The sequence below is a fragment of the Papio anubis genome, chromosome 2 (assembly GCF_008728515.1).
Source record: "Papio anubis isolate 15944 chromosome 2, Panubis1.0, whole genome shotgun sequence".
Classification (NCBI taxonomy): domain Eukaryota; kingdom Metazoa; phylum Chordata; class Mammalia; order Primates; family Cercopithecidae; genus Papio; species Papio anubis.
The window spans coordinates 184,266,577-184,292,979 of NC_044977.1; the positions used below are offsets into that span (position 1 = coordinate 184,266,577).

Below are 26,403 nucleotides of genomic sequence, written 5' to 3' on the forward strand. Positions count from 1 at the left end.
TCAAAACATAAACTGTTTAGCAATGAGTGAGGAAATGTTTAAGTATTTTAGCGACCTGTGTTGCTATATCTCTGTGTACTGGTGAATGTCAGTTTCTCATGTGGTTATATACAACTATCTTATAGCGTCTTCAATATAGTACTTGATGTGCCCACAAGGCACAGAGGAGGCAGTGATTGGAAAGGCTTCATGGGGTTGGTGATGCTTGAGTTGGGTTTTGTAAGATGAATAGGAGTTTGGTAAAGAACTTTCTAGGAAGAAGAGAGATCATGGGCAAGAACACCAGTGTGTGAAACAGCACAGGACTTGACTGGACAGTTGAAGGGTTCAGGTCCAAGGGATTTCGTGCTCAGGTAATTGTGAGCTCAGTTGTCCCATTAACAGCAGGGAAGAAAGGAGAAAGAGCAGTGCATCCATTTAATCTCTCCCACAGGGTAGGGGAAACATCAAGATGAGATCATTTTTACTTTTATTTTAAATAATAGCTATCACGTGCCAGCTGTTAGGCAGCTTGCAAACATTGTTTCTAATCTGCCAGTAACTCCATGAGGTAGGAATGTTCATTCTTCACTCATTTTACAGGTTAGGAAATCAAGAACTCGGCATATTGAAGTGACTTGCACAAAGTCACACAATGGCAGGAACAGGGTTTGAGCTCAGTCTCGTCTGACTGCAAAGTCTGAACGTTCCACTTTTCCACTATGTGGCCTCTCTCTCCTGGGAATTCGCAGTGAGTGACATCCATGAGAAACTGGGCCCTTTTCTTGCCTAGAAATGTAACTGGTGACAAAAACTGGAGGTGTCCGTATCCTCTTCTGCAGAACAAGGACAAGAGTTCTTGCTCCAGGCATTGGCAGTGCTCCGGGAAGACGGGGCCTCAGACCTCCTGCTTTCCAGCACCTTCAGCTAGACCATTCTTGGGGAGATGATGTTTCTGTTGGTCTTCTTTGCTGCCCCTGAGACTTTGACTTGACTCTTACTCCTGCGAAACAGCCTCCTGATGGTGATAGAAAGAATAGGCTGACCACATGGACACTTCGTATTTATGGTGTTGTGACAGGGCTTTCTTAGAGTAAATCAATAACATGTTCCTGGTTGAGATTTGGCCTGTCCTATAACTTGACTTTAGAGAGAGAGTGTGCTGATTACGCTGAAGATAGCGTGTCAGTTTGTATGTCTTTCATGTTTATTACTGTACATGAAAAAGTTGGCGTTCTGGTACCTCTCCTCCCTCAACCATTACAACAAGGAAAACAAAATCCACTGAGAGGCAACATAGCATGGTGATGAAGAACATGGACCATGAGCTAGATTGCCTAGATTCAGTTCCCAGCTCTGCTGCTGTCTAGATCTACGTCTGTGTCTCAGTTTCCTTATCTGTAAAATGGGAATGATGATAATTGTAGCTACCGTACAAGGTTTTTGGAAAGGTTAAATGAGTTAATATTTCTAGGGTATGTAAAAAATTGCCTGGCATACAACAAGTGCCATGTAAGTGTTCGTTAAGTGATGACAACAACAAAATTTTATAAACTAGCCCTGCTTTCCACTGCTCCTTACAAGACATGATATTGGCACAAGTCTGAGCTCTGTTGTATGTGGTCAGGCACTGAAGGGTGACACGTTCACATGTGTGGTCTGCTGGACACTAGTTTTGATGACTGCTTTGCCGTAAGAACTTCGCTGGCTATGGAAAATGTGTGGTTGAGAAATAGCAAGTGGAATGTTCTTTCTTTTTTTTTTTCTGCTAATAGGATAGAGTTTGGGTTACACGTCATTTGCAGCTGAGTTTATCTATTTTTAAATTTTTCCTGGAGTTACACTGTGCAACCTATGCGTCAATAGTTTTATCTGGCTGGATTAGTCAGTGGGTAGTTTTTAATTTGACTTAAAAAATTGAGGGTCACATAAACGGAACCAGCAAAAGATTTGGATTCTGATGAACAATGTTTAAGGCTCAGCTCTGCCACTGATGTGTTATGTTACATGGGTGAGTCCCCACTCACCACCTTTGGTCCTTTAGGTACTCCTCTGGTTCTCATGGTTTCTTCCCTGATAAAATTAGGGTGCTGAATGGTCAGAGGAGCTCCCTCTTCTCTGTTGGTGAGTGGCCCTGATTCCTGGTCAGTTAGCCATGGGCTATTGAAGGAAGATATTTTATGAAGTATATTGATGGTGAATTTAGACAGTAAAAGAATCCAATTGATCATCTCAATTTTTTCCTCTCTACTTAGTAATTGTGCTGATAAGAAGTCCTCATTTCAGCTTTACACCTTTTCTAATTTCCCAGATATTTCTGTGTATCACCAGAAAGCAGAATGGAACCAAGTAGTTATTACCACTCAGCTCTTAGAAGTTGTTTGGGCTGGAGAAATTTTTTCATTATTAGGCTGTGAGTGGTGTCAGTCCCATACAGGACAGAGCCTCTACCATACCATCTACCAGGCTCACTCCATCCTGCCCAATCTGTTTACATCTCTACTTTGTAGGCAAGCTTTATCCAGTTCTACAAACCTCAGTGTGATGACTCAGGGAAAAGATAGTTTCTTTTTCCTAGGAAAATCAGGTTGACTACAACTTCTGTAGTTCTTGAGGGAAGAAGGGAAGTATAATGATGTTGGAAGTCAAAATATTGACATTAAGATAGCCAAGTGGAGTTTTATGTATGTATGTATGTATGCATGTAGACATGATTGACATTTATAAGTTCATATAACATACATTTATAATAGAGAGGTACCTGTGGATTCTGCCTTACTTTTGTGTAGTTTGTTAGTGTTTTCACCGTTTCATGTGAGTTTTACAATGAGCCTATGAGACTTGCAGAGTTAAGAGTTATATACCCGTTTATGGTAGAAAACACTGAGGTTCATTCAGAGGAGTAAAGTGGCTTGCTTGAGATCTGTGTGAGTGGTAGTCTTCTGACGAGTGTTTCAGAGTTGTTTTGACCTAAGAAAGTTAGAGGCTGGGCCGGATGTGGTGGCTCATGCCTGTAATCCCAGCAGTTTGAGAGGCCAAGGCAGGTGGATCACCTGAGGTCAGGAGTTCAAGACCAGCCTGGCCAACATGGTGAAACCCCATCTCTACTAAAAATACAAAAATTAGCTGGGCATGGTGGCTTGTGGCTATACTCCCAGCTACTCAGGAGACTGAGGCAGGAGAATTGCTTGAACCTGGGAGGTGGAGGTTGCAATAAGCCGAGATCGTGCCATTGCGCTCCAGCCTGGGCGACAAGAGCGAGACTCTGTCTTTAAAAAAAAAAAAAAAAAAAAAAAAAAAAAAAAAGAAAAAAGAAAGAGGCTGACAAGATTTGTAATTTTTGAAGCAACAGAGGAAATTTAGAAGGAATGAAACTTAAGCCATTAATATTAAGTTATACCAAGGCTCTACTCATAATATAACCCAAGCCTAGAAACTTAAAGTACTATGTAGTTGATAAAGAGAACACAGCTATAGAGAGTTTACTGAATTTCTCAATGAAGTGGCAAGTATCTATCCATCCTTCCATTCATTTTGTCATATTATTAGAAAAAAATACACAGCATGCCAGCTACCATGTTGAGCCCTGATTCATCAAAGTTAAATTAGAATGACATATGGCAGTTTAGCATTTAAAATGTGGCTAGTTTGAACTGAGATGTGCCATTAAGTATGACATACCAGATTTCAAAGGCTTAGTATAAAAAGTAATATAAAATGTCTTACTGATAAATTATATGATGTTCATTACTTCTTGGAGTGATAATATTTTGGATATATTGGGTTAAATTAAAATGAATTTCTCCTATGATTTCTTGCTTTTTGAAAATGTGGCTGCAGGAAATTAACAATTTCATATGTGGCTTGCATCCTATTGCTTTTGGACGGCACTATTCTAGCTTGTGTCTGGTAGAGGAAGTAAGATTTATACGGACATGCTTTTCTGAAAGCATGGCATCTCGCTTCTTTACTCCTCTGCCTTTATATTTGTGTCTACTGCCTCACCTTCTTTTGGCTTCTTAACCCATTTTGGTCTGATGGAAGTTGTTCTTGTGCGGGTCTAGGGGGCTCAGATGTGTTCCTTTTTAGCAGTGCTCTTACTTGGCTTTGGTGGTGCTGTTTCTGTTGATCACTCCCACTGTCTCTGAATGTTTTGTTATTCTTTTACCTCCCTGGCCTTTCCTCGGGATTTCTTTACTGACTCTTGCTCTCTCTTGCATCCCATAAATATAGGCATTGCAGAGCTTTGTCTCATGACTGCTAGGTGTTTATCTCCAGTTTGGAACTCCTGAACTTCAGGTCCACACTCCTACATGCCTTTTGGACACTCCAGTTGGAAATCCCAAAGTTGCGTGGGACTCACTGCGTCTTCTGGCATTGTTAACTTGGTGAGTGACATTGTCCAATCCTGGAAACTGGGACTCATTCCGGATGGCCTCCTCTGTGTCCCTCACTCTTGCCTCTGACTGTCCTCAGTCTTACTGAGTCAACCACGGTAACACGTCCTGCCCACCTCCCTCCTCCCTCTACCTTTGGAGCCTGTCCTCCATTTAGGCCCTCAGCATCTCTCTCCTGAAGTGCTTCAGCAGTCTCAGCTGGCCTTCTTTTTCTATTCTTACCCTCATCCATCCTATTCTCTCTTTTCTTCCTGAGTGATATTCCAAAAATGCAAATCTGTTCATGCTTCGTCCCTGTTTTTAAAATCCTTCAATGCTTTCCTCATTCAGGGTAAATTCAGAATCCTTTGCATGAACTAAGGGACAGGAATGGAAAGAGGCAGGCAGTGATTTGACCCCTGTCTCTTTCCGTCCTCTTCTCACTAATCTCTGAGATGATCTTGTGCTCTAGGAATATACCCAGGATTTTCTGTAGCTCGCGTGACATGGTGTTCCCTTGTCTGAAACACCACTGCCCACTCTATCAGTCCTTTCAAGATTTTGCTCTGATACCAACTCTGCTTGGAATACGCCTCTGACCACTATTGTCTCTGCTTCCTCCATTTTAGGCCATTTGTTGAACTGGGCTGCATTTCCTTGAGGGCAAGGGTAATTCTTTTCATTTCTGTATCTTCAAGTCAAAAATAGGTGTGCAGGTGATATTTGTTGAGCAAATAAATGCCGAATAATAAATTGTGTAGATTCACACAATTGTGGGAGTTGAGGTAAAAATTCTAGCCAGGCAGGGATGGGAGCATAGAGGGTCCAAGGAATGGCGACATTTAAGACTGGCTTTCCATTCTGGTGGTATTGGGTGGAACAGTACAGAGGAGACCCCTACGGTCATGGTTATTGTGCCGTGTTCTGCAGGACTGAAGGATATTGAATAGGCCTATTCCCTGCTCGATACCATCACCACCAGAGTAGAATAAGGATGGTAATCTCAGGAGGCCATTTGGGCTAGTGTCTGTCATTTGCTCCTGAGCTGGGTTATATAACTCAGCAGAGCTTTATTTCCCCGGTACACAGCTGGCATGGCAGGCAGGCACTCCGCTCCTTGCTTGTGAGCTGCCTTGGAGGAAGCGAGTGCAGAATGGTTGCCTGCGTTTTCATCTTTACTTCTCCTTCACAGCCGCCTTTCTGTATAGCATAGAGGTGACCTCAGCACCAGAGACAGGAAAGAGCACAATGAGTCATCTCAGGCCCTAATGAGGTGCATGAGGGACCCTACTTAAGAGTGAGGGTCAGGTGAGGTCATGCTGTGCCTGGGGTGAGTTTTGCTTTGGGGCTCCAGGCAGCACTGGAGCAGAGCTGAGCTAATTTTACCCACAGGAGCTGACTGTGCTGAAGGGCAGGGCTTATGACATTGGCCTTATCATCCTGTGATACCCAGAAAGCTCCTAAGGTGCAACCCCATTATGTCTGGGCTGTTTTTTCCCCCTTCTAGTTAAATACATTTTTCCATTAGGCGTGCATATCGAAAAGCAGGATGCTGAGGTGCAAAGAGCTTTGGATTTGGGTGGAAGGCCACGGAGTTAGATTTGGATCTCGCCCCTACCTTTGACCTTGCACAAGTTACATAATTTGAGTCTCAGTTTCCTCATTTGTAAAACCTCATTTGTATACCTGTGTCCTAAGATTGCTTCTAGGTTTATACACTTGGTGACACGCAGCAGGCGATTGCTATGTGCCAGTCACTGTTCTAGCTGCTTTATTCATATTGTTTCACTTAATCCTCTAAAGAAACCTATGAGGATGGTGTTATTGTTATCCCTGTTTATAAATAGGGAAACAAATGCACAAGGAGCTTAGATAAGTTGCCCCAGGCCACCAGCCAGTGACAGAGCTGAACTCAGGCCAGTGGCTCCAGGGACCACACTCCTAAACACTATACCTTATTGTTTTGAAATGATAGAAGCTTTGCTTGGTGTATAGCACAGGCTTAATGTTTTCTAACTACCTGCTATGTATAAGGGCCTGGGCTTGATGCTGGGTAAGAGAGCAATATAGCTGCTGTGCTGTTCTGTAGACTTGAATCACATTTGCAGATGGAAGCCCTGGGTCAGCCGAAGGGTACGGTGGATAGACTTTGGTATCTGATGTTGTAGGCACTGGGTGGAGTGCTCCTCACACATCCTCTCATCTCATCCTCATAACTTCTTCAATAGTCAGGCATTAGCAAGCCCATCTTACAGATGAGGTAATAGAGAAGTAGCATCACCTCCTCACATTTACTTGGTAGACAGAGCTGACTGGGGTTGTTTGGTCTCATGTTTACGTTGATTCATTTGCTTTCCCCACGAACTATGCAGTGTCTCAGAGCTATTATGGTTGCAGAACTCACCCCTGTCCTTCTGCCCACACCTGACAACGCTAGAGAAACTGGTGTCCATGAAAAACGTGGGTCACCAGATGAGAAAGGCACATCTGCATGGTCAGAGCAGGTACCAGGTGAAGGTAAAAGAAAGGGCTGGGCTTTGTTCCAATCGTTTATTACTGTGTAGCAAATTACCCCTAAACTCAGTGGTATATAACAATCATTGAGTATGCTCATGGGTTACCTGGATCAGGAACTTGGACACAGCAAAGGGGGAATGACACCTCAGTGCTCCACAGTGCCTGGGACCTCAGCTGGAAGACTCGAAGGCTGGGTGCCAGAGGTATATAGTTGCTCACTCACTCACATGACATCTGAGATGTTAACCAGGGCTCTTGGTCAGGATATCTACATGTGGTCTTTCCGTGTGGCCTGGACTTCCTCACAGCCTGGTGGCTGCTTCCAAAAGGCAAGCCTTGAGAGGAAGGGAGAGAGGGAGAAAGACAGAGAGCAAGTGAGCGCTAGCAGGTGCGGAAAGAAGCTGTAGACGCGTCATCTCACTATACTTGATTGGTTGGAGTAGTCCCCAAGTCACTTAAATTCAAGGGGAGAGGCAATCAACTTTACGTCTTGGTGGGGTGGCTGAGTTCTGGAAGAGCATGTGGGACTGGAAAATTTGCCGGAGCCATTGTTGGAAAACACAATGGAGGCTCCTTTTGGCCAAAAAGGAGGAACAGACATCTCTCTGGAGCTGCCCAGAGGTAGAGCCACCAGGTATGCAGCAGGCACACCTGTATGGTGCTGAGTATTCACTGGCAAATCAGGAAAACAAAGGTCAAGCCAGGAATCCTCAGGAAAGGATCAGCAGTTACGCTACAACCATGCTTCATTGTATATGAATTAGCGTTTATCTTGTCCATAAACTAGTTTGTGTAACTCTGATTCGCTGATTAGATCTACTGCTTATGTTACCTTGGAGTTCTAGGTCTATTTGGATTTTTTTTTTTTTTCTGTGAGATGGGGTTTTGCTGTTGCCTAGACTGGAGTTCAATGACAGGATCTTGGCTCACTGCAACCTCCCCATCCTGGGTTCAAGATATTCTCCTGCCTCAGCCTCCCAAGTAGCTGGGACTATAGGTGCACACCAACATGCCCAGCTAATTTTTGTATTTTTAGTAGAGATGGGGTTTCACCATGTTGGCCAGGCTGGTCTCGAACTCCTGACCTCAGGTGATCCACCCGCCTTGGCCTCCCAAAGTGCTGGGATTACAGGCGTAAGCCACAGTGCCTGACCCTATTTGACTTCTTATACTGAAGTGAAATATTTTTTGTTCCTTCACAGAGGCAAGGGAGAAGCTTTTAGATATAGACAGACATTGGTCTTAGTTAAATAAATAAATAGAAAAATGAGTGATCAGTTTATTTATTTATTTATTTTTTCCCTCCTGCATCTAACGAAGTTCAGGAAAGACATTCTGTGTAATTTAACAGGAAAGAGATGATAACAAAATTGTTGAAAAGACTGATGTGGGATGCAGACTACATCTGGAGCTACTGGATTTAAGAATTTTTTTTTTTTTTTTCTGAGACAGAGTTTCATTCTTGTTGCCCAGGCTGGAGTGCAGTGGCGCGATTTTGGCTCACCACAACCTCTGCCTCTCAGGTTCAAGCGATTCTTCTGTCTTAGCCTCCCGAGTAGCTGGGATTACAGGCGCGTGCCACCATGCCCCACTAAGTTTTGTATTTTTAGTAGACATGGGGTTTCATCATATTGGTCAGGCTGGTTAGCCACAATCCAGGGATAAGGAAGATGTGATTAGGAAGCCACTGCTGAGGCCTCAGAAACTTCTCTCAACATCTTAATAGTTAGTGATGGGGCACTGGATTGGCATATGGAGTGTCCTTTTACCCTGCATGATTTCCTGGTGTTGCTTGCCAGTAGAAATAGTAGCAGGAAGATTCAGCTTCACTTCCACCTTCCAGATCTCACACAAGGAAATGTTACTGGTGGAACCTAATTTACTAGCTTTGAGGAAGCATGGGGAATGTAATTCTTAAGTCTGCTTCTGTGATGCAGAAAGGCACTCTAGCTGGTGGCAACGGGCTCTGATTGAGCAGCCGACAGAATATATCTACCCCCAACTTATCCATCTAAAATCCCCAGGAGTTATTATTCTGAAATACTTAATATTTACAATTAATTATAACACTGTAATATAATTACACTATGAAATTATGTTTAATATTTGTTTATTTATGTAAAATATATAAACTTAATATAATTAATACCCTGAAAAAACAGGCTAGTTGCCCACTTTCAGTTTCTGAACTGAGTTCTTATTTTGGACGACAGCGGTTGATTTGTAATTTTCCAGTTCCGTTTCATCTCCTCCTGGGAGTCATGCCCCAGGACAGTTGTCTTGTTTACAAAACTTGTTCACAAACGTTTATTAAACACTTACTACGGACCTGTCCCTGAGCCGGATTTGGCAATGTGGGGAGAGAGAAGTCAAGGATTCTTCCACTGGGAGCCAGTACTGGGAAGAAGAATAAGTCAGGTGCACAGTTAGAAGAGGGCAAGGAAGATATTGATCAATGCCCTAAATAGCAGGCTCAGCAAATCCAGTGAAGAGAGATTATTCTGACTGGGCTGGGAGCAGGGCGTGTCACATAGTCTATGATCCAGTGATTCTCTTTGGGGAGTAGTACCATCTCATTATGGGGCATTTAAAAACGTGACGGATGCCGGGCGTGGTGGCTCATGCCTGTAATCCCAGCACTTTGGGTGGTTAAGGCGGGCGGATCACTTGAATTCAGGAGTTCGAGACCAGCCTGGCCAACATGGCAAAACCCATCTCTACTGAAAATACAAAAATTAGCTGGGAGTGGTGGCGCATGCCTGTAATTCCAGCTAGTCGGGAGGCTGAGGCAGGAGAGTGGCCTGAACCCAAGAAGTGGAGGTTGCAGTCAGGTGAGATCACACCACTGTACTCCAGCCTGGGTGACGGAGTGAGATTCCATCTCAATAAAATAAAATAAAAGCATAATGGGGTGTTTTCTGTTGTCCCAATGACTGGAGGTCAGGATGCCATTGGCATTTAGTGGTTGGGGCCAGGGAAGCTAGATGTCCTTTAATACATGAAGACACCACAGATAAATAACTGTCTTTCTCCAAAGGGTCATCTCATTCCTGTTGAAGACTACTAGTGTGCTTGATGATGTGTAGGACGTGGATATTTGGTGTTGGGGGTGGAAGGATAGCAGGTCAAGCAGAGGGGACAAGGTGAGCCAAGAGTTTAGTTTGAATAAAGCAAAGAATGTATGTTGAGTGGCAATGGGAGAAAGTTTACGGCGGCAATGGAAGCTTCAGTCCCGATTATGGAGAACCTGGAGCTGTGAGATTAAGCACTTGGACTTCCCCTGTTGCCATTGGGAAGCCATTTAAGATATTGGAGCAGGTCCTTGAGAGCAGAAACATAGTTTCGTCTTGATACCATGTAAACATCAGTAGTGCTGTTTGAATGAATGAATGCCTCAAACTGTAGTTTACAGGAGTTAGATGAGTGGGTACTTGAGTTTTGCCAGATTTAGGATTCTGTGGTTCTGGGAGGGCCCTGACAGCCAGCATTTGGACTTTTAGAGAATACATGGAAAGGGCACGGTGGCCTGCCACACAGATACTGTCACCATATCCAAGCAAGAGTTGTGGTGAGGCAGCAGCAGTACTTGCTGACACTGAAGAGAGATGTGAAAAAGAGAGATTATTCCGTGGACTCCTGTGTGAGGCCCATAAGCCATGAGGCATGTAGGGAGCAGACTGTTGTCTGCATCAATGCTCTTGCGTCTTGAGCTTTTAAAAAATTGCCATTCAAACCAGCAATTTGCTGACAAGGTTCACGCGCTGTGACCATGACTGCAGTTGTTCCTGAGGAGTGGCTTGCTTGTCTTCCTGGGGATGGCAGCCACGTGCATTCCTTGTGCTGCCCTGCAGGGTCGCAGTGCTTTCTGATATTCACGTTGGTCCCTTTTCCTTCTTTTTGGATGCGCTTTCGAGGTTGGGAGGGGAAGCTCAGGGATGGAGCTGACTAAACATATGTGAGATGTTACCTTGTTCGCTCCTCATGAAGGTTTCATTTCTGAAGCCTTTCCTTGGGAGGGAAAAGGGTGTGTAGATGTATGAGGTGACTCTAGAAACCTCATTTTATGGATGAAGAAACTGTGATTCATAGAGGGAAAGTGATTTGTCCAGTGTCATGTGGTGAGCTGGCTGTGGAGCCAGCCCTCCTGTATCTTTTATTGCAGGGTTTATTTTATATATATTTGCTGGCAAAAAGAAGGAAAGAAAAGCAATTTATATATATTTTATTTGTAATAAAAATATTTATAATAAAAATATCAAGTATATATTGTATATTATAATTATATATAATTCTGTTATAATTAAATTATACATAATTTTATAAATTATATATTATATAATATATAATTATAGTAAATTATAAAACAACATATAATACAATTTATTTTATATTAATATAGTATATATAATAATATAATTTCATTATAATAAAATATAATAAAAATATTAAAAGATGTATTTTATATTTACATATATTTAAATACATATATTTAAGTATATGCATATATTTAAATACATATACATATCAAATAGGTATATATATTTTTTCTCTTTTTTGTAGAGACAAGATCTCGCTATGTTGCCCAGGCTGGTCTCGAACTCCTAGGCTCAAGCAGTCCTTCTGCCTTGGCCTCCCAAGGTGCTGGGATTACAGGCACGAGCCACTATGCCTGGCCTTATAGCAGGGTTTAAATTACACCCATTTTGGGGGAAGAGAGAGCAGTGTGCACAGGCTTTGGTGCCAAAGGCTTACACATGGTTACTGGCTCAGCCACTTACTATAAAATTTGTCAAATAGGCATCATGGACACATCTGATACTAAGCATTTAAAAAGAGGAGATGTGTGAGAAGTTTTGTGGACTACAAAGAACTACAGACATCTTCCTTTTTATCTTGATGTGGATGTTTGTGCACTGGGAATTGGTGGGGCCATCTTTAGAGAAGCGGTGGGCCAGTGAAGACATTCCTGACCATACCCCAATCACAAAACACTCCCAAGGGCCCACTTCCCCACTGTACAGTAAAGAGATTTTGCACTCAGATTTGGAGGCACAGTACAAGGTGGGGAAAGCATGAGCCAAGTTTTGAGTCCTGCGGAATTGAGGGTGCGCTCTTGCCTGGGACCAGGGGTTCTTCCAATATAAAGGGAGATGTGGCTAAACACATAGATTGGGCTCATCCTGGAGGTCTTGAGGCTGGCCTGAGGGTGAGTAGATACTGTCATTTGTGTTGTTTAGAAAACTGGTGATGAGTCAACTGGGAAAATCTCAACAAAATGCATCTTTAGGATGTGCCGGGAATCTCGGCAGTAACTCAGGTGGGCTATAGGGAATCTTGCAATTGGAGTAGGGGTGATTCTTACATTTTGGGCACATTCTAAGTAACTTTTTGCAGTGCTTCTACTTTTTACTTGAGTTTCTAATAAAAATGGCAATATTTTTTATACTCGTAGAGCTATATGAAATATTTTTACACCTGTTGGCTTCTTTGTTCGTACAACATCATAGTGACGGGGAAGGTAGGATTGTTCTTGTTCCTGTTTTACAGACAAGGGAATTGAGGCTTGGAGAGCAGATGGGATTTCTCTGGCCATTTGGCTGGTTGCTGTGGAAGTCAGGAGTGGGGATGCCATGTTTCACACTTCTTCCTGTGCCAATGACCTGGAGCAGTGTTTTTCTCCAGCTCACATTTCTTTATCCTCCACTGTCTTGGGTGTCACTCTTGGAAGTGTAAGATGGTCGTGAGTTTCAGAGATTTCAGAGATAAGCTGTTAAGATTTTCAAAGATGAGCTGTAGAGAATTTGGGACATAAAATGTGTTTCATCCAGTAACTCTTGCTTGCTGTCATGTCGTTGGTTCAAATTGAACATGTTGATAAGTGCCAGGGAGGAAAGGAACCAGTTCCTGCTACTTATTGAGCACCTTTTTTTTTTTTTTTTTTTTGCCCTGAACTCAGTACTGCCTGCTTTTCCATTTGAGGATTTAGAAACATTTATGGATGGAATGATTGTAATATTGTAGCATTCTGTCAACTAGTTTATTAGCTAATTCTCATAAAAGCCTTAGTAGGTAAACAATATTATTTTCCATTTTACAGATGAGAAAACTGAGGTTTAGAGAGATGAAATAACTTGCTTATAACTTGCTTGAGAGAACACAGGTACTAAATAGATTATAATCTTTTTTTTTTTTTTTTTTTTTTTGAGACAGAGTCTTGCTCTGTCACCCAGGCTGGAGTGCAATGGTGCATTCTTGGCTCACTGCAACCTCTGCCCCCCAGGTTCAAGCGATTCTCCTGCTTCAGCCTCCCAAGTAGCTGGGATTACAGGCGGGCACCACCACGCCTGGCTAATTTTTGTATTTTTGGTAGAGACAAGGTTTCACCATGTTGGCCAGGCTGGTCTTGAACTCCTGACCTTAAGTGATCCACCCACCTCGGCCTCCCAAAGTGCTGAGATTACAGGCCTGAGCCACTGCACCTGGCTGTAAGTAGAGTATAATCTAAGTTATTTAATTGGAGACTTCTTTCTTCCTTGCTGCTCCCCATCTACATCATGTATTGCCTGTCCCACTGGCAAAAATGCAGAGCTGCTGGTTAAGGAGGTATACATCACACCTTGGAATTTACTGGAGTCAGACCTGGAAGGTACTATGAAGAGCTCATAAGGCTGACGGTTTTCAAGCTGTGCTCTTCTGAGCCTGAGAGACTCCAGGAGTCATCCTGGGGATTATAACATGGAGGGAGGTGAAAAGTGGTGAGAAGTGGAGGAAGGAAGGGGACCGCTAGAGCCAACTTGAGCAGCTCTGCTTTTACCTGCTTTGTAAGCTAAGCATCGTCAAAGCATCCATTTAAAGGAAAAGTTCTGCTGCTACATAAAAAAGTTAAAAAACCGCTGTGTCTACCCTTCCGTTTGCTAACACTGAGAGACAGAGCGGTTCCGCACAAGGAGACACAAAGTGGCTTAGCACGAGTCACAAGATGTGATGGGTCTAAGACCTCTCAGCCTAGAGCTCCCTTACCCCTGGGCCACTTTGTTAGACACACCTTCTTTAATTCAAATCCCCATTTCAGTGGGACATGGCCTTTTCACTTTTTCAAGGAAAGGTTTAATCTGTCCAGCTCCCGGTGAAGATCTTCGTTCTTGGCACACCTGCTGGAGGTTCAGGGTCCTGCAACCACGGAGTAGCTGCAGGACCGTCAGGATGTCCCGTGCACAAGGTCTTTGACCTGCATTTTGCAACCTGGTTGCGTCTCCCCTTTGGACTCCAGGAACCTTGCTGAGATTGGTGCAATATCTGTGCTAAAAAGGTCTGAAATTATAGCCAGTATTGTGCTAACTTCCAACCTTCACAGACATTGTCTGACTAAATATATACCTATTGAGTGTTCACTGTGTACACTGACTGACAAGAAAGGCAAGATTCCTGATCCCAAGGATCTAATGGAGAGACAGAAACAAATATAAACTTGTGTCAACTATTTCAGAGACAGATATTTTTGTGATACGGGATTGTTATGCATGCTAGTTATGTGAAGAGTATTTGATCTCTTAGAAGTGAGATGGGGAGAATCTGGGCAATGAGAAAGAAGACCAAAACTGGGGAGTACACTTACTATTTCTGAGATTTGAGCATCTGGCTTTTCCTTTAAGTTTTGGTTTCCCATTTGTAATATGGGAGTGAGAGTGGCTAGTTCACAGGGTCATTGCTGCGGTTAAATAAGATAATGTATGTAACGTGCTTAATATAATACCTAGCACAGAGTAAACACTCATTACATTTTAGTAGTTATTGTTGTTATTATATGGCAGCAAGGAGTCAAAATAGCCTATTTTCTTAACCTCATCAATGGTGTAATCAGAGCTTTGCATCTCAAAATAAAGGAACACTCTGCTTTTATTATTATTTATTTATTTATGTGTTTTTCACTCAGCTTTTAGAAATAGAATTCAATTACCTTAGCCTACAATAAACTGACTTCAATCTATCTTTCTGAGTTAACTTCTGTTTATTTCTATCTGTCTGCCCACCTCTCTCACTAGTGACCTACACATTTTCTTTTTCTTTTTCTTTTTTTTTTTTTTTTTGAGGCAGAGTATCGCCTTGTTGCCCAGGCTTGAGTGCAGTGGCATCATCTTAGCTGACTGCAACCTCCTCCTGCCGGTTTTGAGCCATTCTCCTGCCTCAGCCTCCCGAGTAGCTGGGATTACAGGCACACACCACCACCCCCAGTTAGTTTTTGTATTTTTAGTAGAGATGGGGTTTTACCATGTTGGCCATGCTGATCTTGAACTCCTGACTTCAGGCGATCCACCTGCCTCAGCCTCCCAAAGTGCTGGGATTACAGGCGTGAGCCACCATGCCCGGCCCACATTTTCTAAGCTTGACTTTAACTTGCTGGTCTTTGTCATATCTTTTCAGTCATTGCTAGGGTTCAAATCTTTTCTTTTCTTCTTCTTTTTTTTTTTTTTTCCAAGATGGGAATCTCACTATGTCTCCCAGACTGGTCTTGAACTCCTGGGCTTAAGTAATACTGCCTTGGCCTCCTAAGTAGCTGGGACCATAGGCATATGCCACTGTGTCTGGCTTAAATATTTCCTTCTGCCTGGAATGCCCTTTGCTCCTTCATCTGTGCCCCCCTGCCCCATCCTCTTTTAATTCCTAGCCCAAAAGTCTAACCCAGCCATTGGGAGGGATTCTACAGAACTCATAGAGTTTACATCTTGTCCTTCAATTGCAGTCAGTCTCTGTCTTGAACTGGATTTGTGAGCTCCTTGAAGTTGTTTGTATCTCACAGCTTGTTGCTGTAACATCACTGGGGATTCAAGCACACACACATAGAGTAGATGCTCACACATCTATGCCATAAATTACTTTAGTGCCTTTCTCAAATGATCAGCACAGGAATCAAATGATAAAAAGCAAACCAGAAAACAGTCCTCACTGGGCTCTGTGCTCATCAGCCTTGGGAATGGATTTCTGGCAAAGATCCGGCCCCTCTACAAATGACAGAGATGACTTGGCTCTTTTCAGGAATTGAAGAGAATCCCGACAAGTAGCATGTTGGGAAAGGCCCGAAGGAAGCCAGACCAGCTTGCTCTCAGAGCTCACTGGGTCCCCTGTGGCCCCCAGGTGATCTTCAGCAAGACCTGGTATGTAAATGAGCCTCATCTGCTGGCTCAGCCTGCTGCGCACTGCTAGGGATGCTAGAATTCCAGGGTAAGCTTGTGAGCTGGGCTGGAAGGTTCAGTGGGTTGGAGATTACTAGCTCTTTGGTATCTGCAGCTTGAAATACCCTGTGCCCTTGATTAATTCATGCTTGGGAGCATCCTCAGTGCTCTCTGGAAAACAGCTCCTTACTGTATGTTTATTTCCCCACGGGCTTATTTCAGAGAGACTGGAGCCTGTGTTTCTAACAGCTTCTCCAAGGAAAACATCGCAGGCCACATTTCCGGAACTGAGAATCTCAGGGGGTCTTTGAAACGTCCATCTCTATTACCTCCTTTTGGCCCAGCATTTGCTTTTAGCTGAAAAGGGAGATTTTGTCTTGAGCCATCCTGTAGACATATGTGACTTGGAGTTGGAAAATCTGACAGCTGCTGCTGAGCTTTGAACTGCAAGAGTGAGTGGCATATAGACATAACCCCGTAGAACATCAAATCATTTTCCCTTAATTCCCAGAGCCTTAATGTTTCTTTGTCTTGCGAATGATCTCACTGCTTTTTGTATTTGTAATGGAATGCACAGTCATTTGCAAGTAATCACACAATAATCCCCTACACTTTTATAACGCCTTACCCTTTTCCATAGGGCTTTCACTCTCATTATCTCATATGATCCTTATAACTGCTCTGAGATATAAGCAGAGTGGCTCTTTTAATCTCCAATTTTCAGGTGTAGAAACTGAGGTTTAGAATTAAGTTAACCAGAGTTAAAACAATTTGTATGTAGCAGAATTGGAACTGGAGTCTCCAGAATTGGAACTGAAGTCTCCTAAACCAGTGTTTCTTTTGCTACTTATTGCTGGTGTGACTTTGGGAATATACTTAACCTCTCTGAACCTCAGTTTTCCTATCACTAAATGTGGGTATAATACTACTTCCTGGGATAGTTGTTGGAAGGGATTCAATGAGACTGGGAAATCATTTAATAAAAGGTAAAACACACTAATAATGGGAGGTGTCATTGTACTTACTACATGGACCTTGAAGGCAAACAGTGCCATCAGAACTGTGAAAGAAAATAACATTTTTTCTCTCTTTTTAGAAAGACACAGGTTTAGAATGGCGCTATCAGGGATCACAAGCTCCCAGCCCTGTGATTAGCAAATTGACCCTGCTGCCCTGCCTGCTGGCTGCTTTGTTATTCTGAGAATTGTGTTGACGAGATCCTCTTTTCCTACAGAGCTCTCTCTTAATGTTGCTTGGAATAGCCTTGTGTCCTGGAGACAGTTTTCAGTCTGGCAGGATCTGAGAACAGGAGCGGGGATCTTGGAATGGGATCTGCATCCCTGGGCTTCATCCACAAGCGGTGGGAATGTGGCTTGGGCTGTGGGGTGGAGGTAGATGAACAGCTGGACATGCAGGTTTATCTTCTGTCGTTTCTCAATAAAGTAGACAAGTCCATCTGACGGGTCTTTAGTAGGGTATGACTTGTGAGTAATATAAATGGCTAAATGGCAATATATGTGCTAAATGGCACTGGAAAAATCCATAAAAGAATGGATTTCAAGTTGGCACAAAATGCATTAGAAGTCAGCAGTGTGATGTGGTCAGGAGAACAACCAGAGTGACTGTGGGCTGAGGTCTTGGGTAGCTTTGTTTCTATATACAGTCAGCCCTCTGTATCCATGGTTTCTGCATCCATGGATTCAACCAACCAAGGCTCAAAAATATTAAAAAAAAAAAATAAAATCCAACAAAAAAATAAAAAAACCAATACAGTATAACAATATTCACATAGCATTTGCGTTGTTAGGTATTATGTAGGTATTAGAACAATATTTAAAGTATACAGGAGATATTACATCATTTTATATAAGAGACTTGAGCATCTCTGGATTTCAGTATCTCAGGGGTCCTGGAACCAATCCCCCCTGGATGCTGAGGATACTGAGGGAATGAGTGTACATATTCACCTACAAAAATTCCAAACCAATGAGACAGACATAGGTTGAAATATGGTCCTGAGAGGCAGAACGTGGAGCAAGGGATGGAAGACCAAGGAGGAGCCAGATTTCAGTTCCGTGTAAGGAAGAATTTTCTGACGGAAAGATGGAATTTGCAGCGGCAGGAGATAATGATCTTTGCTTCACTGGAGACCTCAGGAATACCAATGCAGCAGGCATTGGGCTTAATGGCCTTTATGGCCACTTCTCATTTTGAGATCACAGAGCTGGGAGGACGAGAGGCACACATATGTTGAAGGAACTGAAGGGTCTCTATGTGGATGTGGAAACTCATCTCCAAATGTTTGTAAGATGGAGGGTACATTTAAAGTATCTCATTCTGGTTTTCATATTTATTTCTGTGGCTCACCCCTTGGTCTTTGGTTTTGAGAGCTTAAGACCATTCCCAGAAGCTCTTTTCCATGGAATAATCTCCTTTCTTTGCTGAAATGCTCCTTTGTGGGATGCAGGAAGGGACTCTGAGCTCCTGACAGAATGAAGACCACCCCTTTTTGCTCTGCAGACCTAATTTTGACATCCCACGCCCACCCCCTGAGGAGGGTTGCAATGGCAAGATCTCTGTCCTGAGTTCTGGTTCTGGTATGCAGTGGAAGGCTCTCTGATTCTGTTTCCTTACCTGTTTTAATAGTAACTTATATTTGTGTTCCTTTGTTAAGTGTGCAATAAATAATAAATGTTTGCTTATGGCATGCTTGTTAAGTATAAAACAAATAATCAAAATAAATGTGTAATGACCCTTTGGATAGACCAAGTAGAAGCTGCTTTTAGAGCACGTGATTGGACCATTTCTAGATATCTGCCTAATTTGTAAATGAAAAATATGTAAGCTACACAAGGATCACTGACTCGTCTGAAATCTTCATGACTGACTGATCTGGGCTTGGGGTTTGGGGCTTGGGTCCCTTCATGCCCTGATCAGTGCTGTTTGTAGCTCGAAGACTTCCTGGGGGTGAGAACAAGCAACCTCTTGGTGCAGTGCAAAGCCAGGAAATGGGTGATGATTTTGAAAAAGGACTCATCTGGCCTCCAGAAAGCCTTTACAACCAACAGTAGGAGGAGATCACTAAGAAACAGAACCACTGGGAAGCCAAGATGTGGTACTTGGATTCCCATCTCGGAGCACCTCCTACACCCCCACATCTCCATTTTCCCTAGCGTCTGATCTCTCTTTCTCCTCCTTTAATTTAGTCTGGAGTCATTTTAGATTAGATTCATTCCTGATTGGCTTCACTGCTCCAACTTAGTCATCACAGAACCTTAGGGTTGGAATCCATGTTACAAGTTAAACTGAGCAATTCACCCCCACTTTTCCCGACAACAGTGTTCTCCTGAGAGTCTGGTTTTATTCTGAGTCTCCTAGCCCGGTGTCTGTGCCCATGAAGGACTCATGCCAAACTACATTCTCAGGAGGACTCCCATACCAAGAGACTCTGGGCTTGGGGGCAAGAGACTTGGGTTTTTTTTTTTTTTTTTTTTTTCTTTTAAAGGAGTTTCACTCCTATTGCCTAGGCTGGAGTACAATGGCATGGTCATGGCTCACCGCAACCTCCACCTCCCGGGTTCAAGCGATACTCCTGCCTCAGCCTCCCAAGTAGCTGGGATTACAGGCACCCACCACCATGCCTGACTAATTTTTGTATTTTTAGTAGAGACCGAGTTTCACCATGTTGGCCAGGCTGGTCTCGAACTCCTGACCTCAGGTGATCCTCCCGCCTTGGTCTCCCAAAGTGCTGGGATTACAGGCATGAGCCACTGTGCCCGGCCGGGAGGACTTGTTTTAAGACTCACCTTCCATCATAGGAACCTTAGACTAAATTCTCGCAACCTTTTCAGGTGCATCTCCCAAAATATCTCCCCCCCACCGAATTAATGATTTATTTCATAAATTTCGTTGCATTCTGGATGGTCTAATTCTTAAGATGAGCTTAAAGCCTTTCAAACCAGTCACTTCCTTGTTTGGGGTGGAGGAAGTTTCTTCCTGGAATTGGACAGTGTATGGAAGGGTTGAGAATCCACTTCTTTAGCGGTTAATAATTTACTCCGAGTAAGGAATTCTGTCTTAAACTGGGGCATGTTCTTCAAGTGCCAGAGGAGAGAGAAGGGTGATTTTTCTGACATCCTCCAGCCTGCTTCTCCATATTTGGAAATGTTTACCCACCCGACTGATCTATTGGAAGAGAGGGAGGTGACTCAGGGTTTAGGAGAAGCAGGATTTGAATTCTTGTTTCCAGAAACAAAGTCGTCCCCCACCCCGCCCCCACCCTTCCCCCTTCATTCCTCTGCCCCTTGTTCTGGAAGCTGAGGCGAGAATGTTTCAGTTCTGTTCCCTTCAGGCTTCGAGACCACCGCCTTGCTGTGTCCCGTAGTGGACTGAGGGCCTGCAAGTGGGAGTGAGGGCTGGTGGAGGGCCAGCTGCCTGGGGGGGCCGGACATCGCGTGAGTACATCATTACTGCCGGATGAGTGGCATTTCTGCTCACAGACCTGGGGCGTACAGCCTGTGGGCTGGCTCACTTGCATGGTGATGGGACACGTTGCTGGGAGTGCTGGTCACTTTAATTTGGGGGTGTGGACAGCTGCTTTCCCAGGGGAGTACTTCTTACAGTGGGATTTCAAGACAAGATCGGCCTGAGGAAAAATTATATTCGTATATTTTTTAAAAAGTAGGTATTTCCTCTGATCTGAGGCCTAATTTGAGTTGGGTAGAAAGACAATTTGGGAGTGCTGTTGTGTGATTACTAAGGCTACAGCAACAAGCTGGAAGGGATGTCTGTGGACGTGTAGGGAGGGGTAGTTTTAGCTTGAAAACAGTGATGGTGGGACTTAGGAGTATGCAAAATGTTGATGTGTAGCATCTGCACGGCATCCACCATCTGGAGGACCTTGCGTGCCGGACGCTGTGTCGATCTGATGAATTGTCAGAATTGGAAGAGTCCTGCGGTGTTTTCAGCACATCTATCTCATTTCACAGTGTGAGATAATGGGCAGCAGAGACCCAGGCCCTGAAGACAGATGGCTCATTATGTGGGACTAGAACCCAGATCTTCTCTCTCAGTTCATTTCATTCCCCTAGACTGAAGCTGCCCCCTCTACTGCAAGATGAGGACATTGGGAGATGTTAGAATTGTCCACACTTACTAATCTAGTTGGTGGGAAAATGAGGACTAGAACCTACTTCTTCCAGTTCAGACCTCTTTCCTTTAGGATATATGGGCTCAGATGCCTGAATTCCTTGTTTTTGTATGAGGCTCTTTTCTTTTCTTTTTTGTTCTTTGATTTTTACTTACCTTTCCCTTCTTTTGGTCATGTGAATGTTGTATGAATGCAACCTTTTGCTCTCCTTTGCTCCCTATATCTTTCTCTTCCTTGAAAGGGGATGTCACTTGTCCAAAAGGCAGAATGAATAGTATGGAACTTTATTTCCATCTGTGGAAGTGAAAATTATGCAATTTTCCCTGAGAGAAATTCAGCAAGGCTTCCCATCTGAGCCTCTACCACTATTCTTGAAGCTGTAAGAATTCTGGAATATTATGCCCATTCAAAGGTGAGTCCTGATTCTGATTAGATTTTAAACACATACACACACACACACACACACACACACACACACACACACACACATTTTAAGACTACCAAAGCAGGACAGAGACCCAGAAGACACCAACCTATTACGTCGCCTCAGATGTTTCACAGCCATCAGGAGTAACTCTGTAGTCAGCTCAGTTTCGGATCAACTTTTTTTTTTTTCTTTCTTTTTTAGACAGAGTCTTGCTCTGTCGCCCAGGCTGACTGGAGTGCAATGGCTCGATCTCGGCTCACTGCAACCTCCGCCTCCTGAGTTCAAGCGATTCTCCTGCCTCAGCCTCCCGAGTAACTGGGATTACAGGCATGCACCACCAGGCCCTGATAATTGTTGTATTTTTAGTTAAATACATTCATATTGCTGTGTAATAAGTCTCCAGGCCTCTTTCATCTCGCAATCTGAAACTTTGTACCTTTAACCCACAACTACCTGTTCTCCTCTCCTCCAGTCCCTGGCATTCTCCATTCTACTTTCATTCTCTATGAATATGACAACTCTAGGTTCTGTATCTAAGTGGAATCATACCATATTTGTCTTTTTGTGACTGGCTTATTTCATTGAGCATAATATCCTCAAGTTCATCCATGGGTCAGAATTTCTCCTTTTTAAGGCTGAATAATATTCTGTGGTAATGAATATGCCACATTTTGTCTATCCATTTAAGTACTATTTTTTAACCTCCATGTTACAGAAGAACAGCAACCAGAGACTTCAAAGGGTTAATTAAGTAAGTGGCCCAAAGTCATATAGTCAGTAGTGGAGACTAATTTTACGTAAGAATGGCATGTGATCAGGAGTAAGCAGATATTGGATTCTAATTGGCAAAGAGTGTGACAAATCAGGGTGATTCTCAACTGGATGGTGACGCCTCCTTACACGTTGCTGTGGCATTTCAATAAAGCAGGTGTTCCAAAGGGCTGTACACAGCTATGCTTCCTTCCTTTTGTACGGGGCTCTAGGAAGTCCATAGCTAAATTTAAAGCTCACCTCTAGCAAATGGTATGAGACATCCAGCTCTTATTTTTTGTATCCCCTTTCCCCTTTCTTTGCTTTATTTTCCCCTCTCCTTACGTATTTTCTCACTTAAATCATCAACTATTAGCATCTTTTGTGAGGTACCTCAGATCCTTTCTGGAACAAGGCAGAATATACAGATGCGGGTGATGATATCTAATATTTTAGTAATTATTAGGTCTGTGGAATAGTGGGCCAAAACTGGCCATGATTTTTCTGACTTGACTCTGCTCCTCATCTTCTTTTTCTTCTTCTTCTTCTTCTTTTTTTTTTTTTGACGGAGTCTCATTCTCTTGCCTAGGCTAGAGTGCAGTGTGTGATCTTGGCTCACTGCAACCTCTGCCTCCTGGGTTCAAGCAATTCTCCTGCCTCAGCTTCCCGAGTAGCTGGGATTACAGGCATTCACCACTACATCCCACTAATTTTTGTATTTTTGGTAGAGATGGGGGTTTCACCATGTTGACCAGGCTGGTCTTGAACTCCTGACCTCAGGTGATCTGCCTACCTCGGCCTCCCGAAGTGTTGGGATTACAGGCGTGAGCCACCATGCCCGGCCTGACTCTACTCTTAATGCAGTGTTTCACCTGGGCAATGCCCTGCTCCTTTCTGGGTCTCACTTTTCTCACCTGAAAGAGGAAGTTGCTGTTGATAACAGTGAACATTTAGGCTGTGCTGAGTTTTACCCTAAACATCATATCTCTAACTCTCCCAACACTCCCACAAGGCAGGTGCTATTATCCCCATTTTACTTTTGAGAAAAGGCCTAAAGAAGTGAGAAAGCTTGCCTAAACCCCTTTAACTCTTGGGTAAAGGCATTAGTGACCAATGTGTATTTGACTCCAAAGCCCAGGACGTTAGCCACAGTGCTGGGCTACTATCCTTTTATGCAATCTGTCAGGCTTCTTCCATCTGTGGCATGTATTCATCTAATTTTATTAAATCTTTATTGAATTTCCACTTAGGTGCCTTGCACTGTTCTGGGCATTATCCCAGTACTCGATTTAGAGCAAAGAAAGAGACACACACAACAACCATCCCTTGGCGCTTACATGCTGGTGCAGGTGTGTGGAGGAGGCAGATAAAGGAACACTTAAATAAGAGGGAATGATAAGTAACCCAAGGGAGGAGTCACAAAGGGCATTCTGACTCTGAGTGAGTGGAGAAGGACTCTGGGAGGTTATGTTTAAGCTGAGATCTGAGTGACAAGGAGGCCGCCTTGTAGAAGTCGGGGGAAGAGCACTGCAGGCAGTGGAGACGGTCAAAGCAAAGGTCAAGGCCATGAAGTGGGAAGGAGTTTGTGTTTGAGGAACAGAAGGAGCCTGATGTGCTGGCAGCATGTGGGCTGCAGGGGAAGAAGCAGGAGAGAAGAGCAGGGACTAGCAGGTGGTGGTAAGTGAGAGACCTGAGCTTCTTAGACCTGAGTCCAGATGTGATGGGAACCACCTGAGTTACGTGTTACAGGCATCTTTCCAGCTGCTGTGGAGGGAACCACAGCATAGGAAACCACAGATAGTAAAAGGAAGGCAAGGGTAGAAGCAAGAAGGTTAGGCAGAAACGTTTCCCGTAATTCAGGTGAGATGTGGTGGGTAACTTTGACTAGGGCATAGAAGTTGGGCAGGAGAAGTAAGTTCGGGGCGTGTTTGGGAGTGGTCGTCTATAGGCTCTCTAGTGTGATTTCCTTCAGGGAAATGTCAAGCTAAATGGGCAGGAATCTGGGAGACTCAGAGGGAAATGAAAATAGGCACCCTGGGGGGTTGCCCAGACAAGCAGCTGGCATTCCAAAACCAAAGAGGATCTGTTTCTCACCCCCATCCCATTTCGTTTCTAGCCTCGAGCTTTGGGCCAATGCACAGAGGACGGTGGCTTTCTGCCTTTGGCTTCCCAGCTGAGAGCTGTTGGAACGCCCCAAAATAAGCCCTGCAGAATGTGCAGCTTCCTTTGCTCTCCCTGGGTATTTTTGTAAAACATTCTTTCCCACCAAGAATGAGGAACGTTCAGAGTGATGCTGACTTTATGGGCTGTATTTAACATGCTGTTTTTTCATGATGTGTTGTCTGTTCATGCAGAGATTTCTGTCTCCTGTAAACTCCCTGGTAAGGAATCTTCAATCTCCGTGTGAGATGGGTCTGGAAGGCTCAGTGGGAGCCCAGAAGAGCTGGGGTTTGAAAGCCTCTCCTTGTCTTGAGGACTGGACTGCAGTCCAAGGGCACCTACCCGTCCTCTTTTTTCATTTACGTTTGAATTCATAGTTGCTGGCCTTTGGCAGTTCCCTGTAATTCCTTTTAACAGACTTGGCTTCCCTGCAGATACTTACTTCATTTTTCAGGTCTTGGAGAAGTTAGGTAGTGGCTGAATCAGGTAGAGAATCCAAAATTCCTGACCAAGCCCCATCCTCTAGCCACCAGGCCAAAGCAATTTAGCTTGTGACCTCATCCTCCTGGGTATTCCGTGGCAATCTTATACGATAATCAGCCTAAGCCCAAAGATGCTCAGAGATTGTAAACTAAGTCATCTAAAACTCATTTCTGAGGCTTCTTCATGCACCCCTCCTGCAGTCTGTAGTTACCAGGTTTTCAAAAAATTAGCATAATCTCTTAAAAACAGAGTTTTGTTATTACTCATTCGAGTTTCTTCTAAAATTTCTTTTATATTACCTATTCATTGAGTCGACAAACATTTATTGAGTTCTTACTGTATGCCAGGCATTGTGCTAGGTGCTGGGGATTGATTCAAAGATAATTTGGAGGCGTATGGAAGGGGAGTGGATAATTACAGCACAGTGAGATAAGTGCTATAATAGGGGGATATAGAAAGAGCCAGAAATAGCACTATGAATAACATCTTTGAACAAATTGCCTTCTTTTTTCCTTTTGGATTATTCCCTTATGTATATTGCCCAAAGTGGGATTACTGGGTCATTTAAAAGATGAAAACAATTTGGCACAAAAAGATGTAATGACTTGCCTGGGGAATACAGCTCAATTTTCAACAGAGGAAGAAAAAATTGTTGACAAATCCAGATTTAGATCACTTTACCAGGAAGAACGGGCAGTTTTTATACTACCCTTTCAACATGGTGGCTTTTGGGGGTGGGGGGGATTTATTCTAAACATGCTAGCCTGCGTGTAGGAATCACACGTCCCCATATTTAATCTCACAACTTGATTGTTCTCACAAGAACCTAGCTGTATACGTATTATCGTTTCCATTTTACAAATGAAGAAACGGCACCCTTGATAAAAGGAAGTAAGTTGCTCAAAAGGCCATAGTTAATAAGTGTGGAATGCAAGAGCCAAGCACAGTTCCTTTTATTCTTTGATTCCATCCTGTTTTCCATGCTGTGTTTACCTATTGAGGGTACCTGTGCTCTAGCCGGGGCCCGGAATTTATTTAATTGAGTCACAGAGACTCTTAAGAGGACAGTCAGGCTCTATGAAATAGGTGTAGATGTTCTTACCTCCGAAGTCATAGCCAGGGAACAATGTCCTTCTGTATGTTGACCTGAAAGGATCCAAGGGCCCATTATTCCTGACCCTGGTATTCCTGCCCCTGGCTCAGGTGCTGAAGGGCTATTTGCATAGCCCTACCATTAGAGCACAGAATCCCAAGTAAAGCTGAAACCATGCCACAGTTCTGCTGTGAAACATTTATTACTTTTCTAGTACTTAACTGTATTAAGTAAAAACTCCTGCCCCTGGTATCCAGGACCTGTCATAAACGGACACCAGCATGGGTCCACTGTGGACT

The 26,403-nt window shown here is 43.5% G+C and overlaps 1 protein-coding gene across 17 annotated transcripts in view; it reads left to right on the forward strand.

Annotated features, from left to right (window-relative positions):
- Positions 1–26,403, forward strand: part of LPP (LIM domain containing preferred translocation partner in lipoma) — a 735,767-nt gene that overhangs the window by 39,730 nt on the left and 669,634 nt on the right. For 5 of the 17 annotated variants that reach the window (XM_031662916.1, XM_031662915.1, XM_031662917.1 and 2 more), the window contains exon 1: positions 3,259–4,367. The exons of 5 other annotated variants lie outside the window; for them this stretch is intronic. In XM_031662916.1, coding sequence (XP_031518776.1) covers positions 4,293–4,367 — 75 coding nt within the window. In that variant the 5' untranslated portion in view covers positions 3,259–4,292. Of the gene's footprint in view, positions 1–3,255; positions 4,368–15,353; positions 16,025–20,332; positions 20,497–26,403 lie in introns of those variants that run through there. 7 more of the 17 variants (XM_031662904.1, XM_031662901.1, XM_031662913.1 and 4 more) reach the window with 7 other exon arrangements.